This window comes from Uranotaenia lowii, chromosome 2 (assembly GCF_029784155.1).
Source record: "Uranotaenia lowii strain MFRU-FL chromosome 2, ASM2978415v1, whole genome shotgun sequence".
Taxonomy (NCBI): domain Eukaryota; kingdom Metazoa; phylum Arthropoda; class Insecta; order Diptera; family Culicidae; genus Uranotaenia; species Uranotaenia lowii.
This window is the reverse complement of record NC_073692.1, coordinates 326,315,474-326,334,220: the sequence shown is the minus strand read 5'-3', so window position 1 is coordinate 326,334,220 and position 18,747 is coordinate 326,315,474. Positions and strand designations below refer to the sequence as shown.

Below are 18,747 nucleotides of genomic sequence, written 5' to 3'. Positions count from 1 at the left end.
ATTGCCGACAGACGGAACTGTCAATGAACAGTGGTCTGGAATCAAGAATGCCTTTATCACGACGAGCCATGGTACTCTCGGTAAAGTTTGTGGAAGAAGAAGTGAATGGATGTCGGATGAAACTTGGAGGATGGTCGATGATCGGAGAAAGGCGAAAGTCGGAATTGAGCAGGCATGTACCGGGTCAGCCAAAGCAGCCGCCCGCTTACGATATGCGGAGCTGGAAAAGGCAGTTAAACGAGCTTGTAGACGAGACAAGAGAGCCTGGACAAACTCCCTAGCCGAAGATGGAGAAAGAGCCGCCGCCAATGGAGATATCCGATTACTTTATGACATCTCTCGCCGCCTCAGTGGTGCAAGGACTAATGCAAGAATGCCGCTAAAAGACCGAGCAGGTCAGTTATTGACCGATCGAACAGATCAGCTCAAACGATGGACTGAGCACTTCGAACAACTCTTCCGAGTCACGAATAGCGATGGCCAACAGAACCCGCAGCTTGAAGCGCCAACAGTAAGCCGCATAAATGGCGTCAACTCGGAAGCGCCCTCGCTGGCTGAAATAGAAGCGGCAATCAAAAACATGAAATCCAACAAAGCACCTGGGATCGATTGCATCCCTGCTGAAATGCTGAAAGCCGACCCTGCCCTGTCAGCACAAATGTTGCACCGTCTTTTCGCTGACATATGGGATACTGCAACATTCCCGGCCGACTGGATGAAGGGTATCCTCGTAAAGGTCCCGAAGAAAGGAGACCTGACAGAGTGGCTGGTAACTGGCGAGGCATAACGTTGATCTGTACAACCCTCAAAGTACTCTGCAAAGTGATCCTGAACAGGATTCAGGAAAAAATTGACGCTACACTCCGACGGCAACAAGCTGGATTCCGATCCGGACGGTCATGTGTGGACCACATCACAACGCTACGAATCATACTGGAACAAATCAACGAATTCCAGGACTCTCTTCTGCTGGTGTTCGTTGATTTCGAAAAAGCATTCGATCGACTTAACCATGAAAACATCTGGACGGCTCTAAGGCGACGAGGGGTCCCAGAGAAACTAGTCCATCTCATCGAAGCACAATACGAGGCATTTTCGTGCAAGGTCTTGCACGACGGTGTCTTGTCCGAACCAATCCCGGTAACTGCTGGAGTGAGACAAGGATGTATTTTATCACCGCTACTATTTCTAATCGTAATGGATGAGATTCTGACTGGATCGATTGACTGTGCACCGAACAGAGGATTGCCGTGGAATCCTTTAACAATGGAGCAACTGAACGACCTTGACCTGGCTGACGATATTGTTTTGCTCGCCCAAACACAACCGGACATGCAGAGTAAACTCAACGGCCTCACCGAAAGTTCCAAGGCAGCAGGTCTCAAAGTTAATGTCGGAAAGACCAAGTCGATGGAGATCAACACAGGAAATCCCTCCAGTTTCATGGTAGATGGGCAACAAGTTGAGACAGTGGAGTGCTTCCAGTATCTTGGTAGCCAGATAACGCCTGATGGTGGTACCAGGAAAGACATCGAAACCCGGATCAGAAAGGCCCGTTTCGCATTTGCGAGTCTCCGAAACATCTGGCGGTCACGCCAAATCTCTCTACGAACGAAAATCCGAATCTTCAACTCAAACGTCAAATCCGTATTGCTGTACGGGTGCGAAACTTGGTGCACATATGCGGTGACGACGCGAAAACTGCAAGTATTTGTAAACAGGTGCCTCCGGAATATCATCCGCGCTTGGTGTCCTGGCAACTGGATCTCGAATGAGGAACTACATCGCCGGTGTCATCAAAGGGCGCTAGAAATCGAGATTCGGGAACGTAAGTGGAGATGGATTGGGTACACGCTGCGGAAAGATGAAAACGAGATTTGCAGAGAGGCGCTAGACTGGAATCCAGAAGGACATCGAAGAAGAGGCAGACCCAGAAACTCGTGGCGGCGAAGCCTAGCCGCTGAAATCCGAACTGTCGACGAGAATCTTGACTGGGACCAGGTGAAGACGCTGGCTCCGGATCGTCAACAGTGGAGGTCTTTTACCACGGCCCTATGCACCGGTGGATCGGCGTGGGATCATTAAGTAAGTAAGTAAGTTCCTTTAAAATATTATAAGTATTTCCTAAAGGTGTCATACGAACCAATAAATATTGGATACATCGGCTAGGACAGTAGGGGAGAATGGGGATACTTGATCCCCTTTTCTTATTTTCATCATATCTTTCTGGGAAAATTTAGGAACTCGCCGTATTTTCCATTTTCTGACAGCGCGTAATTTCAAGTTTATATGTTCCAGAAGTTAGAACGATACATTAATTCGTAAATGAGCTAGAAGCATTTTCGTGAGACTTGAAAAAATTGAGATGTGTTTTAAGATACAGGAGACTTGATCCTTAACTAAAGGAGACTTGATCCTTAATTCAGGGTGCCCTGACCCTAGGCAAAAATCTAGTAAAATCCGAAGATAAAAGGTCCGTTGACTATTTTTTTGACATATTAGTTATCATTTCACAGTTTATCAGTATCAGACCAAGAGAATTCTAAAAAATTGTCTGCTACCCTAGAGTCATTGCATTCTTTAAGGCGCAATTTTTCGGTTTTTTGATATTAAATACATTATTTTTAGTCCTTTTTTAATAGATAATTACTGCATAAACATAAGTTATTGAACAAATATTAGTAATTTCATGATAACCAATGATCACGATCCATTCAGGAGAAAAATGTGTCTTTTTTGACTCTAGAGATCAATTATACGAATAACATACATTTTAGAAAACTTGTTCTTAAAAAAAATTGAGAGTTTACTTTTGCTTTGAAAATATGACATAATGAAGTTTATATTATAATCTAACGAATGACATATTGGAATAAATATTTGTTTTATAACATTTTAATTTGAGAGACATTTTAAAGTGATAAAAAACTATCTTCAGATCACATTTTTTTAAACTTTCAAACAAAGTTGAAAACTCAAAAAATAAAATTTTGAAAATTGATTGAGATAACAGCATGGTTGTTTTGTTGTATTTGGCAAATTTTTCTAGAACATTTGATATTTGTGAAACATTCCAGTTTCGAGGTATAGCTAAGGAATCATGAAGCTCCAGGGATCAAGTATCCCCATTCTTCCCTATACTTTGAAGGGCTTGTAAAACTTTTCGGTTGTAGGACAACGTTGAAAGAATATTAACAAGAACCTTAAAAATAGTCGTGTGGAAAACCGAATATATGTAGGTTGTTGTGAGGTTGGAAAGTCACCGGATTAACCCGCCTGAATATTGAAAAGGCTATCCACTAATCTACTAATTAGGCTGGAACAAATATCAATTTCTTCTATTTTCACCCTTCTTCCAAATTTCCAAAAAACCCGAAGGGGGGAAACAAATAAAGTTTGAAGTATTTTATGTAAATTTCATGTTTCAACTCCAAATGACAAAAGAAGGATTTGAAATTTGTTCCGGCCTAATGAAACTCCAACAAAAGTCAGAACAGAACATTTATTGTGAAAATGAATGACATCCGATTAAGTCTTATTTAAACATATTTTATGGTTGTAAGAGGGAAAAATATCAAATTTCCCTCTCAATTTAATAAATCCTTGAACATGTTTTTTCAATGATTAACATTTATTATTAGGTGTACGTGAGCCTGTCAGTTATGAATTATAGTTCAGGTTAAGGAGCATGTTTTCTCTCATCCTTACGGATGAATTAAAATCAAAGCCTTTCCTAAACATTCCAACAATAGACTTAACCTGAAAACATCTTCTTTTAAACAGATTAACCAACACTATTTAAGTAGTATCTCCCTCCCATTCACCTAAACATCACGGGTTAGTATTGATGTTTTGGTGGTTCGGGCGATGTTTTGACTTTCGTCGGTTCATTTACCTCAAACCCAGCAGAAACTCCCGGTAGATGGGCGAGTTTACGTTCAAATCCAAATCCGCTACCGATTTCACCTTCTTCATGCTGATCTTCAATTTCGCAGCAGCAGCAACAGATGAAGATATTCACTCACCATTACTCATCGGTTTGCCATTACCTTTAGTTGTTGGGGTAACAACTGGTTGGCGCAAGTACTTGGCGCTAATACACATATTTTACTTTTAGTTAACCGCGCCCCCTTAGAGATGAGCCCTCCGCGGGTTTTTTTTTCACTACACTTTGTTTCAATCGCCAAGAGGCGCTTATTATTGCGTGGATCACGTTGTGCGCGAGTAAATTTTCTATTTTTCCGATTTCACTTTGATTGGAACTAGCTGGCAAATAGTAGTGCTAGCTGCAATGGTAATACATCGATGCCAATTACTACAACTTTTCCCGGTAGCGTCGCGTGAGCCGGCTGCATCTTCCGAAACCCTTGCAGCTCATGTTTTAAGTATGGACTTTTTGTGGTGGACGGACTCAGGAGAGTCAACGGCTAATGAGGACACACCACGCCAGAGCCAAGTCAGTTACCAACAACCGAACAAAATTGGCCACTAATCAAACAAACGGATTACGACGACCTGCAGAAGTGGAAGCGGAGCGTGGGCGTCTTATTGGTTGGTGGAATCCTCTTCGCGAAATCAAACGCATGGACCCGTTCAGGCGTATCGGGATTGCTCGATTAATGTTCCTCCCGTCATAGACCACCACAAATGTGTCCGATCGAAGTAATTTGTAAATCGAGTCTAGACCGAAAATCCGCGGAATCGCGACCGAGAAACCCCACCGAACACATCTGGTCCTAATCGAAACCAAAAGTGAACTAAATCCGCACATTCCAAAAACCCACAAACTTTGCCCATAAGACGGCATCAAAAAAAAAATTACCGGCCCGGTTCGCGTTAAAAGTACTTTACCCACAATGAGACGATGACGTTGTTGATGGATGATGACGGCGATGATGATGATGATGATGTGATGGCTCTTCAACAATTCGCTGGCGACTCAGCAGCAGCAAACTACAAATAATGGAAGCTCTAAATTTCTCTAATCAATGTACCAGAAAGCTCAGTAGAAAAAAGTGAATAAAATGAGATACTTATACCAGATCCCCCCTTTGCGCGTCAAGTCATGATGCGCAAGAGTGCGAACATTCGGCGACGCAGCCAAAGAAGAACATCCAACGGATGTAACAGAGTGCTGCTGAGGGACCACCCAGACCTCGTCAAACGGCGGGCAGGCGGATGCTTCCAATAATGACTAAAAGATAACGAAACCAAGCCAACAAACAAATCGTGAATGGAAGTTGAATGATCAAAAACAATAACGATCCTGGTTTTGCATATCTGAATCATTGCTGCAGGTAAGTACTTATACTTCAGAGATGAGGTACCTACGCGCCTCGATCGGGGAGTCATTAAAATATGGAATTGCATGTTTGCTGTGCCATGGCAATGACGGACGCCTTCTTTCCGAGGCTTTTCATCTTTACTCGGTTGATTCGAATAAAGGGGGGGAAGATTTTTGCATTAGAACAATACGATTTTAATATGAAGATGCGAGATGAAATCGAATATTCCTTAAAATTTAATACTAATGAGACCGAGTTTTAACCAGTAATGTTGGCGTCCAAGCAAGTTATAGCATAATGAAACGAAATTATAGCAAAGAAAAAATATAATATTTAAATTTCATTTGAATCCTGTCGACAAAAAAAGTGTTTAACACACCTATCCTATTTTTGATAGTTTAATGTTTGCGTTCTAGAAAATCCTGAACTTTAAAATTTGTCAGATTTTATCATCCATTTCTAGATTTAGTGATAAATAGTGTGAAATATGTAAAATTCATCAGTTTTAAGTAAAATTTAAAAAAACAATAATCCTACGTGAAAGCTAAAACCTGATTTTAAATTTGTGTATTATCCTTTAATCAACCACTGGTTCAGATCTTGCTTAGCTATTCGTTTTAGAGATTCGGTTGAAAAATAAATCTTAAAATTTTTAGAATTTAGAAAAGATAAGATTACAACTATTTCTAACAACATTCAAGAAAGTTGAGTTGAGTTGAGAGAGTTGAGTATTTGATATTGAGAATTTTAAGTTATTTAAAAGCTTTGTTGCAGACTGTGACACGTTTCGGCTTATGTTTAACAAAATATCAAAGAAAAAAATTTGTTTTAATCTTTTAAAAATTCCGTCAAATTCATCGTATTTTTACCGGATTGTGAAAAATTGACAAAAAGAAAACTCCGGTAACTTTTTTCACAGATAAAAAAATTATAAGGTAAACCGGGTTAAGTGTGGACGCGGGTAGACAATAACGAATTTTTTCAGCGGCTTTTCGAGAATGTTCTATTTTCAACTACGATGACGAGTTGATGTGCATCTTTTTCAATTGTAAATTTCTCGGCAACTAGCAGGCTCTTGGCGAAAAACTCCACATTGAAACAATCCTTCCATTCCATACAATCAGTTAGGAAAAGAAATAGCTGTTAAAAATGAAGAAAAAAGAGTTTATTTGCAAAAAACTAAAATTGTGTTTCCAAACCCTACCTGGGGTAAGTGTGGACGGCTTCATACAGACTTGATGTTAACACATTTCTTCAATTTTTTGTCCTTCATCCGATACAATTTAGCTATAAGTAGCATTCGAATCATGAAAAGATGGGTCAACTACTTGTTTGTTCTGTGTTTCTGATCAAATCAGATCTCATGAGTTGCAACGTAAATTGCACACAATATTCATTGAAAGATGCCTCACATGATTTTTTTTTCAAAATTTTGGATGGTTCGAGCAATAAAGTGACGTATTGAAACAAGAAAACACAAATTTGTTGAAAATTTCCTGAGAAGTCAAAGGGAAAATCTACCGTCTACACTTACCCTATAAAGCGTTGTCCATTTCCCGGCCATTTTAAGCGTTCATAGATATTTTCATAAAACTATCCTTTTGTTTCAAAATATGTCATTTCGATGATTTTACTACAGGCAACAGTTTGCGAAACGGAAGTTCTAATTGATAAATGTTGCAAAATAGAATCTTCAGATTCGTTTCGTAGCGTTTATTTGTTGGTTTTTTTTTGTTTTATAGATTATTTGTCGTATTTACATTTTTAATTTTTCGAAAGAAAAAACCATTATTAATTCAAATTCAATGTTTTAAGATAAAAAAAAATTAAAGCCTAAGCCATATTTTAAGGTAGAACTATCATTTTCTTCGCTCAATCTGATCCATTTTTTCAATTTAGATTGTGTAAATTTTGGGTAATTAAGTACGTTTTATTGGCTTCGGGCATTCTCCGGATATTTAAGCGTTTCCCAGGATTCGGGAATTCCCGGTTAGGACACTCTAATGTAGTAAGTTTAAAAAAAAAGTTTGTGTGATTTCTTAAAAATTTGATAATTATCTGTTTCTACATTCACAAATCAGACTTTACTCCAATAATGATCTTCCTTGGAGGTGGAATTATGGGTATAAGATTCTATGCCGGACCGACATAAACAAGCTTTCTAGTAACTGGCATTGTCCTCCAAGCGCAACCGCATTGCATATGTCAGAGAGAAACAAAATAAATCATATTCCACATCCTATCACATCACTATAAGCCTGCAAGGATATTGTCGAATGATGAACGGAGTGCTGTGTGTATGTTAACCGGTATTATAGAAAGCATTCTTTGTTTCCAACCGACGACAAAAGCCACCAGCCACCATGTGCTGTGCGTGTGAATGTAAATCGGCCGGCAATATAAGCAGTTCCTAGTTTCCCATTTCCCTCCCATTCTCATCCTTTTCCCATCAAAAACAAAGAAGGATAAAAAAAACACCGGCCAATGAAGTGCCTTTTTTGGTAATCGGTGGTGGCTCAAGAACTCTGACAATAAACTTTAATTTGCTAACTGACTCAGATGGTTCATAGGGTAAGATACCGGACTGGCAAGCCGAGATGAAATGTTGCAGTGAGTTCGTTAGTTACCATTTCGTTTGAATGTAGTATTCATGTATCATTTGGTTTGGGAGCTCGAGTCTTTATGCCAGTAGTAGTTTTCCAATCATATCACCGCTGGTACAGTACTCTTCTCAGCGCATCTTCGGCACAGAGATTTGCAAAAAATTGGATTGGCATTGGATTTTTGAAACCTCTTCCATGGTTGTAGCAATAAACGAAGGGTTCAATAGCAACTTTGGACAAAATATTCATTTCTTCCAAGTTTATGATTCACAATTAAAAAATATGACTTCATTGGTTGAACAGATGTATGATATGGTAGGGGAGATAAGGGCATAACGAGCACCAGGGCATAGTAAGCACTTCTCTTTTATACAAAAGTACGCATTTTCTTAAATAAATTTTCATGAGGAATAGTTTCGTACTTCCTATAGTATTAATTTTTCACCAAAGAAGAAATCTTCTTATCATCTTTATAGAAATATTTGAACAAAAACTTTACGGCTCTCAAGTGACGAAAATGTTATAATTTTAAAGCACCAGGAAATAAGCTTTTATGATCTTTGAATCATCTTGATCTATAATGTACTCTCTGCAACATGATATACACATTGTTCCTCAATTTCCACCATCATGAATTTTTTGATTTTTCACTTAAATCAATTTTAACAAGAGATTTTTACTTTAATTTGTCGACTCGGGCGAACAAAGCACAATTAATCGGGGCACAATGAACGTTTTCTTCCGTAGCACCTAGCAGCGAGTTCAAATTGATGTAGTCAACTGAATGATAGAGCTACAGCTTCACCAGTTTACATCTGATGATTTGGCCTATTCGTTAGATGTCGGAGAGGTAATCAGTAGACTCGAGTTCGATTCCTGTTCGAGGAGATTTTTTTCATTTACCTCTCCGACATCTAACCAATAGGCCAAATCAGATGAAACAAGTCAAGCTGTAGCTCTATTATTCAGTTGACTTCATCGAGTGAAATACGCTGCTAGATTCCACGGCAGAAAACGCTCATCGTGCCCCGATTCCTGCTGCTTATACTGCCTCACTGGGGGATCTCATTATACCCCATGCAGTGACCGATTTTCAGCTTTCGGAAGTTTTTTTTTGAATGCCTTTATAAACATTTTTATCTACTTTTTCAAGTATAATCCAGTAAGGAAATAGACTTTTTTAGTGTCTGAATACGAAACAATGATGTTAGTCACATATTAGAGCTGTTTTATATGGTTAAATAAGCGTCTTTCTTAAGGTGGCCATTATGCCCTTATCTCCCCTATGCCTTTCTAAAATCAGGTAAGATACTACAAAAATCAATATTGTATGGTGTAGGAAGTGTAAATAACACGTGTTCGATTGATATTTTCACGCCTCCCACTTTTCATCTACTCAGAGTAAACTTACAATCCTGTTTGGGGGGCTATTGGTTCATTTTGATGGAAGCATACCTGAAATAAAAGGAAAAAAGGAGAGGGTTTAATTAATTATGATGGCATTGAGTCTGGAGGAAGGCAGCATAATATCGACTTTTTTCTCCTATAAAAGACAACAAAAATAAAATTGAATATATTTTTTTCAAAAAGCTTTACTGTTGTGGACATTTTTATAACTTTTTTCTGCTTACAATGAACCTACTTAAATTTACATATGTTTTTATGTATCAAAATGTCCAGCCTAACTTATTTGTAAATAAAATTGTGGTTTAAATTCAAATGACAATTTGTTTACGTTTTTCTATATTTCTGTGAAGCTATCGATCAACACTCGAATAAAAACGTGATCAAATATTATAACAGATGAAATATACAGAGTGTTTGATAAGTTCGAATACAAATAGAAATCCCTATAGTTTAAAATCAGCTTATATGATTGAAGAAAAGTTTCATTCGAATGAATAGATAATTTAATGATGATCAAACCCACCATTTTTAATGTAAAAATACAACCTTAAACCATCTTTACGATCTTCAGAGGTTTCACAAATCCATCGTACGCACAAATCCACTCCTCTCTTAGGGACAGTTCGACCCATATACAAATGGAAACAATTTTATATGGAGTCAAAATAAGTTTCCTGTCTTTGTTCATTCTCAGCAACAATTAGGCAAAAGCCAAAAAAAATAGTTTGGATGGCTAGAGACCTTTAAATTTATGCTAGAATTTCAAAAAACTATTATTTTTTGCGAGAGACGGCCAATGAAAATAAACACTACGAAGATAGCAAACTTAGAAGGCTACCTCAGGCCCATGGGAAGGACATGTCCAGGGGGGGAAGAGGTTTTCGAAATTCAAATCAAGCAAATGCACAAAAAATAAGAAAATTGATTTTTGAATCCGATTCCTTACTTCTGGCCATCACACAAACTCAAAGAACAAAATATATCAGAATCAATTGAGAATTTGCTTGGAAATGAATTCAAAGCAGTCAAATTTATGAATTTGAAATCAATGAGATTTAAAATTTCGAATAAAACTAGAATGTAAAGTTTTGGTCATGAGAATAACTGCAAATAAAAAGAACACATAAAATATAACACTAGAGATTAGAAAAAATTAAATCCGAATTGATTTGATTTCAATCAGGTCAAAAGTTAACCGTGATTAAAAATTGAATGGCAAAATTTTAAGAAAACAAGGCAACTTAATTAAAATTTTTCCGAAGTGCACAGAATCAAAGAGCTTTTTTTTTAACTATCAGCTTCTATCAGCTTTTGTTTTCGAGATTTCTTTTGGAAAAAGGTAAAATTCATTTAATAAATTTGTACAGTTTTTTGGCAAAACTGTAGAACATAAAAAATATTCTGAAAACATACATTTTTGATTCGATGATAATCTCTTCCGAAGACCTCGATTAATTATGACTTCTGTGAAAAAAATGTTATTGGAGTTTTTTTTTGCGTAAATTTCCCCCAAATCTACAAAAAAAAATGGAAATTTAGACAAAATTTCATAGAGGATTTAAACTTAATTGTACCTTAAATATTTCTTATGGCGTAAGTCAAATTGTTTGCAGTTTTCAAAAAAGTTGTTAAATTTGTAAAAAATTATCCAATGAAATACTCAAAGTTTTTCTTGAATGATGGCATAAATAGTTCTATTGTTATTTATTCATATTTTTTTTAAATTGAAGAATAAATATTTTTTAATGCATTGGATCTGAAATAAGAATATTTAGGCAAAATATTAATCCTTGATTCAATGAAGGATACTAAATTGATTCAAAGTCAGCTTTAAGTTTTCGTGTAGGTTTAATGGTTTACCAGACAATTTGATCAATTTCACTCACAACTTAAAAAATTTAAAATTTCTAATGATATGATTTACAATTCTTTTCCACATTTACTAGTGAATGATTGATTGAAATATTTCACTTTTATATCTTGAATTTAAAAAAATATATTATCATGATGATTTGAAATGTAAACTATTTATGAGAAAAAAAATCCAATTCGAACTTGACGGATTTTATTCAAAACACATAATTGATAATTAAATTAAAAACATTACAAAATGGAAAAAAATATTAAGTTAAATACTTAAGGGCAGGTTTTATACTTTAAAATCTAAAGCTCTGAATATTTTTTCGCATTCAGTTGAAATATAAGGCCCTGGACAAGGCAAAAAGTAGAGACTATGCGTTCTTATTCAAAAATAAGATTTATACCCTGGAAGAAGATAATGTTTTTAGAACAAAAAAATCCAGCGTTGAAACACAAAGACAAACTTATCAAAAATATTTCAATTCAACACTATGACTTTAAACTTCGATTGAGTTATTTAAAAATCAAAACAAAATATTCAGATGAAGAAGATAAGTTTTGTAACGTCTAAGTGTTTTTTTTAATATAAACGTTGAGCCATTAACATTTTGAAATGAATTTAATTAATTACTCAAGGGAACAGTATTACCTATTTTTACTGACTGATTTGGTAGATTTTGGCTATTAAAACTACAATCTTTCGTCAGATTTTATATATCAACTCCAGTTTTGTAGAGATGGGATTTATAAATTTAAAAATTAATCTGTTTTGGAAAAGAAGATTCTGAATTTTTAAATTATACTTCATAAAATTTAAGAATAATATTTTTATGATGAATAACTAAAAACAATTTAATTCTCCAGTTTTCAATTTTTTTCAAAAATATCTCTAAAAGTATTTCTGATTTTCCCAAAAAATCAAAATAATATTATTTCACAAGTTTGTTGAAAAACCTGCAAAACGATTTGGTTTTTGCTTTGGATAATTATCTAAAATTCAATCCAAACCTAAAACTTTTATAAACATTCTTCGAAAATCTCAAATGATTTAGAATGGGAAAAACAAAAAAAAAACTTTTGCCACTTTTTTTGCTAATAACTTGCGGTCTTAGGGATCAAAAACCTTTATTTTAAAATTTGTGTTATAATTTAAAGTTCTGCCATAAAGTCAGAAATTTCTTAAATAATTTCAACTTATTTTTAAAAGTTATTTCAATATCAAAAGCTTAGAGAAGAAAAATTCATTGAATATTTGAATCCAGGTCATCCAGAGCAATCAAAAGAATGAGAAGCCCTTAAACTATTTGCACCGCGGAAAAATGTGTCCTTATATAAACCCCTTGAAATGTGGAGCTGAGCATTAAGATAAAAGAAAAAAAATCAGTTTGAATTTGGTTTCTGTGTAGTGTGTAATGACATAAACGATATTTTATAGTGATTAGTAATAGAGTTATTGTTTTTAAGGCTTAATTTGTTTTGCTTATTTTAATAATAAACACCTGTCCCTTGGCTACTAACTTGTTAAAGTGTTAAGTTAGCAATCGATGAATGAATTCACCCTGATTTGCAAATCCCTCAAAAATGCAAAAAAAATCTGCAATGCTTACTCAAGGGGCCCCCCATAACTAAAGTTAGAGTGGAACTATAGTAATATTATTTTACGGGAACCCCCTAAGCTGTTTATTTCATGTTTTAAATTTAATTTCCTTTCTTAGATTTCGATTAAAGCAATCTTAAACTTTTTTTTCTTCGGGGGGCTCCCTGAGCTCCGGCCTTGCACTACAACTAGTTGAAAAGTGTATTCGAATCTATAGAACACCCTGTAGGGTTCCATAGTAAAAACAACAAGTCTTAATGGTGTTAACTTTTTTAATAATACATTTTCACAAATGCAACAGGAATTTCGGTTCGTAACATGAAACATCCATTAACACTTTGTTTTCCCAACAAAACAAAAATAAAAGTAGGTACTTAACAAGTTCCGGTTCTTAGAGCTCTCTAAGCAAAACAATACAAAGCTGTCCGACAATGAAGGTATTTACCTATCCAAAAAAAATTAAACCTACCAACCACCAACTTCACGCCTGGATGGGTTTGTTTCTATTTTCAATTTCAGTTTAAGCAAGCCCGATCAGAAGTAAACGCAAACAATTGGCAAATAAATTCCGTTCCGAAGAACGCTTCGACGCGCCAAGAACGCTGTAAAGTAAGTATAAGGTAGTTAGTTGAAAAAAAATGACTACCACAATTCACCACATGCAAACAACGCCCACAAAACCTAACCATTGAGGTTCGAAAACGAACTCGAATACAAGCTGTGGCAAATAAAAGTGAACTCTAGAGGTCGTTTCAAGATGGTTAGATTTTCAACATTCAATGGCATTGATATAATTTGATGATGGAAACTTCTTAACAGAGATGTGATAAGCGTTTATAATATTTAAAAGCTTCTGACAAAAGCAAACTTAATTAATCATAATTTGTAATGTTTTGGATTATAGGTTTTGGAGTGTGCCTAAATCCTATTTGATGATCATTTAAAAAAAATCTTATATCTCTTCAGTTTTCAATAACTTTCATCAGAACGGTTGGAAAGTGAGAGAACTTGGGATAATTTATTCTAAAATTGTTGGTTTACTGTTTTTCATATTATCATTTTATTAAATTATTCAATGTAAATTTTATACTAACGTCTTACTTGCCCCAAATTAAAACTCTTGAGTACTTCAACTTGAAAAAAAAAAAACAAATTGAGCAGCTCGTCTTCAACAATGCCCTTATAAAGTACCGATTGTTTACCATCGGTAATGATCATCAGTTATGCTTCGAAGTGAACCCTCCGACTGACCCAATTGAGAGGTGTCGAATCATAACGGTCCCCGTCTTAGGTCACGATCACGTGTGGGATCTTGAACACCGCTCTTGATTGATGGGGGCAAACAAAGCAAGAGGTGCCAAATGTATGCATGATCTCATACCGCTGTTGGAAAACACCTTGCGGTCGTTCCGTGATGAATGAAGACCAACATAACGGAGCAGTGATTGACAAGATTGAATCAAAGCATTGAAAAATTGAAAAATAAACTTTGTAAAATTATTCCCAATGTGTAGGTATGAAGTATGAATTGTAATTTTTTTTTTAATTTCTTGTTATCGCTACACGCGATATTATGGGAAATTTACCGTCAAATTATGTACATTTTTATCCCTTACTGTACCCACACCGGCATAATTACCATTGACCAGGTCAATTTCACGGAAACGTGGGGATCAGCTTCGAATGGAATCAATTGAGGTACCTTCATCATACCTTCAAATGCAAATGAAAAGTGTGTCGAAGAAATTATTTTCTTAGGTTCATGATTTGGAAGTTATCATTTTTTCTTGTGGGTTCATAGAGTTATGATGCCTACACATCGTACTGATGTATCACAGATTCATTGAAAATTGTTCGGTTGTTTTGCAACATCCCTCTCATTATTTGCATGCATTTTTATCATTCGCAGTGCGAATTTCGCACAGCCGGCAAAGTCCGGTAAAGCACGCAAGTGGAGCATGATCCGAATTTCTCTAATTGAACTTCGGCAGATTACAGTAATCGTAGCAGGCTTCTGCATCGGTAGCAGTATCAGCCGCAGCATCTTCTGCTTTTACGTGATCTTAATTCATCGAACACGTAATGATGATGTACGACCCCCCGAGCATTGATACGTATGTATGATATTCGATCGTGTTGTAGGCTATTTGGAAATAAGTGGCGCCGCTATTAAAATTCACTTTTTCAATTACAAAAGCACATTCGAAAGAGCCCATTGCACATAACAGTAAACCGTTATTTATTTAGCAAAAAAAACTTTAAATATACAACAGGTAGGGATAATTGAATAAAAAGAATCCTTATTCAAAAGTTCAAAACAAGACTTCATTGGCATAAGGTTTCAGCATTATGAATAAAGAATTCAGTAAAAGGTAAATGTACACGATCTTGGCCCCTAAGACATGGTTGACTATAAGAGTGCTACAATTTTTCTAAAGTCGGGTCATTTGTAGCCTACAAATGACCCGACTTTAGAAAAAGTTATGAGCTGCAGGCTAAAATTAATCCTATGCCTAGAACAAGATCTCATGTCAAATTTAGGCCAGATCGGATTTCGGGAAAGGGTTGCTCAATGAGCCTGAAGTATGGGAAGTTGTATGGGATTTTGAGATATTTTGTTTGGGAGAAACATAAAAAAAACATTTTTCATCAATAATTTAGTTCCCTTCGGTCGAAGCCACTATGACATTGTCTTTAAAGGAAATTTTCTGCTGAACAACTTTGTCGAATGTCATAACTTTGTATCTTTTTAGACAAAAAAGTTATGAGCTGTTTAACAAGTGTATGTCTTTTGCTACTGACAAACATTAAATTTAATTGACACCACTGCTGGGTGCCTAGCGAGGTATTGCATGACCATTTTTCATGCGATCCTTCGCGGGGCACAATCAGTGGTGTCAATTGGATTTATTGTTTATCATTACCAAAAGACATACACTTATTAAACAGCTAATAACTTTTTTGTCTGGAAAGATACAAAGTTAAGACATTGGAAAAAGTTGTTCAGCGGAAAATTTCCTTTAAAGATTTTATAAATTGGCACAAAAACCATTAGCAGGCTCGGTTACACAGATGAAACAAAAATGATGTGGGTTTTACAGTACAAAATATTCAATTTTCCCATACAAACATAAAAGTTCAAATTTACTCATGTAAACGTTACTTAAAAATTCTGCAAAAAATCATGGATGAGTTTTGGACCAAGACGAAGCTTTTAAGAGTTTGAGAAATTCAAAAATGACCCCTAATCGACTCAGTCTACTATGACAAATAATTCATCCGAAGACTGCATTTCGATTATAGTTAAGATAAAGAAGTTAGTAGGCTTAAAAAACCCTTAAAAAAGTAGGCCTTAAATCATTTTTAACCTAACTCTTACCGAAATGCAGTCTTCAGATGAAATATTTGTCATAGGGCTCAAGAAAAACTTTATTCAAAAGAATCGACCGAAGGGAACCAAAGTTATTGATGAAAAACTGGTTTTTCATAATCCTCTCGAACAAAATGTCTCAAAATCTCATACAAACTTCAGGCTCGTTGAGCGATCCCTTTCCGTGATCCGATCTGGCCCAAATTTGGATGAGATCTTATACCATAGGCAGGCTTCCGAAAAGTACAGCTTTGCTATGACAGCTTTTTTCTTGCCAAACAAACTGTCTCGGTTTTCCTTACCACTCGGTTCGCTGCTGTACCGTCGGTAACGAATCGTAATGCTTCGGCTACATCGAACACGTGCGAGAACCCAGGCTGTATCTGAACAATCTGCTCAAAGCATGCGTTGCCGAAAATGTTGTGCTTTAAGCTGTAGCGAACCCAACCGACAGTTCGGTTTTCATCCCCCCATCCTCCTGTTTCGAAAATAATTTCATCCTAACTGTCGGCTGCAGGGCGTGACAGTTTTTGCAGGACTGTCACGGGTGACTGTAGTGCCCATACCGTACCCATGCCCGATCGTATGCGCTGCTGCTCGGATCGAATAGATCGAACGAGCCATATATTCACACCGAGCAGCAGCATACGACCGAGGCGTAACGCGATGTGTGGTGCCGGTGCAGGTTAGGCGGAAAGAGGTGGGGAGGGTGATTGGGGTGATCACCACTCCCAGTAGATTCAAGCAAAGGGAAAATACGTTCGTTCGAAATTAACTCGGCTCGAGCGAATCTCGGCTACAGTCGGACGGAGTGAGTAGTACTGTAATGCGAAATTCAACGCATTGAAAACTGTCACGAAGATTTTTCCAAAACTGTCACGAAGCTTAAAAAACTTTCATACCCACGAACAAACTCTCGCATGAGGTAAAACAAGCCATCGCTGTACATCGCCCGACCGCTCCTTTTAAAACTGTCGGGGAAGAAATATTCGGGAAGCTTTCATCGAGGTGCATGTGCGACATTCGCAAGAATACTGTCGTTCGCCAGTACTTTTCGGAAGCCTGACCATAGGATTAATTCAATCGATCCTTTAGATCAGCGAGATTAATTTGGACACGGCGCAATCACCGACGGCGAAACTACCGACGGCGCGTGAGGCGCTTGAAGGTGCATGAAATATTTCCAACCTATTGTGATAGGACTCTGCGAACTTCTTGGCGGGAGATTTCGCGTTCCATGCACCGCAAAAGATCGGCTTGGGCATATCAAACCGCCATCACATCGCCCACTTCGATTTGTTCCAGCACGACGATTAGATGGCCAGGCCGTAAAGTGTCCCACATTAATTGTTCATAGTTAAATAAATGTTAAGTGTTTAGATTAAATAAATAGTTAAGTAAAAAATCGTGTTAAAAGTTACAATAAAAGTGTAGTTTATGTGCAATAAAAACTGTTTATGTAGTACACCAGTTGTGTCATCGTTTGACCCCTGTCGAAAAAATTAACTTAAGAACTTACCCGAAATTTGGGAAATTGTGTCCGCATCATTGATGTCTGGGAGTCACCCACTGCAACCCTGAGCCCTCGACATTCTATTAGGGCTAGGTGGGGTAATTATGAACAAAATTACTCAGTTTTTTATACTATCAGCTCAAAGAAGTAGCTCTTTAATGTTGAAATTCTGGAAAATAACCAACCAACTGGTTAACTTCTTAATTTTAAAATTTATTCTAATTTTTAAGTTGCAGCTTGTGGGCGTGAAACGCTTGTTTATAATTACCCCGTTTGTTCATAATTACCCCCTTGTCTATGGGCCTATGTGATGACTTTTGATATTGGCTATATTCCTAGATTGGAACCACGTCCAAACAGTGCATTGTAGTGAGATTTGTTGATTTTTTAAATTTACTGTTGAGAAGTTAAAGGTTATTTTCAGTTTTGCATAGCTGGGAGGCATCTTTTCATATTATCACAGATCCACAATTCTAAAAAAAATATAAAGTAATGTTTTAGGCCTATTTTCAAGATTTGGATGGTTATTGTGATTTTGAAGTTAAAAAGTATATTTTCATCATAAACCAATGCTGAGAAAACACGTGTTCATAGTTATTTAACTCGCATCTTTAAAAGCATGGGGTAAATATGAACACTTCTTTGTGCGTAGGTAGATTTTTTTTTTCAAATAAAATCATATCATACCACATGGAGCATCAATTATCAAACGTAACACTTTCAAAAACAACATTTAATCTCCATTCACATTGACGAGGGATTCAATTGATAAGACACGTCTGAAAACGATTTTCGTTTCTCAAAGACATAAATTTTGTTAATAGCTGTAACTACAAAATTTATACAGTTAAGTTAGCAAGTTATAACAGTAACTTGTCAATAGAATGACAGACTATCACATTTGATCACATTTGAGACCCTACTATGAGCCTAAAGACGCTTACCACGGCGTTTGTCCGGAAATACTTGTTCATAATTACCCCACTTATCCCTAAATGTAAACACATAAGAAAAAGACCTTTATTAAACATTTTAATCTTCATAGAATTCCATGAAGGGGCCTAGTTTTTAAACTTTGAATAGTTCTTTCAGATGAAAGGTTGATATTGCAT

The 18,747-nt window shown here is 36.4% G+C and overlaps 1 protein-coding gene across 6 annotated transcripts in view; it reads right to left on the bottom strand.

Annotated features, from left to right (window-relative positions):
• Window positions 1-18,747, bottom strand: part of LOC129746608 (uncharacterized) — a 372,164-nt gene that overhangs the window by 163,953 nt on the left and 189,464 nt on the right. The window contains exon 1 of one of the 6 annotated variants that reach the window (XM_055740349.1): window positions 3,896-4,683. The exons of the other annotated variants lie outside the window; for them this stretch is intronic. Coding sequence (XP_055596324.1) covers window positions 3,896-3,975 — 80 coding nt within the window. The 5' untranslated portion in view covers window positions 3,976-4,683. Of the gene's footprint in view, window positions 1-3,895; window positions 4,684-18,747 lie in introns of those variants that run through there. 6 annotated transcript variants of the gene reach the window in all.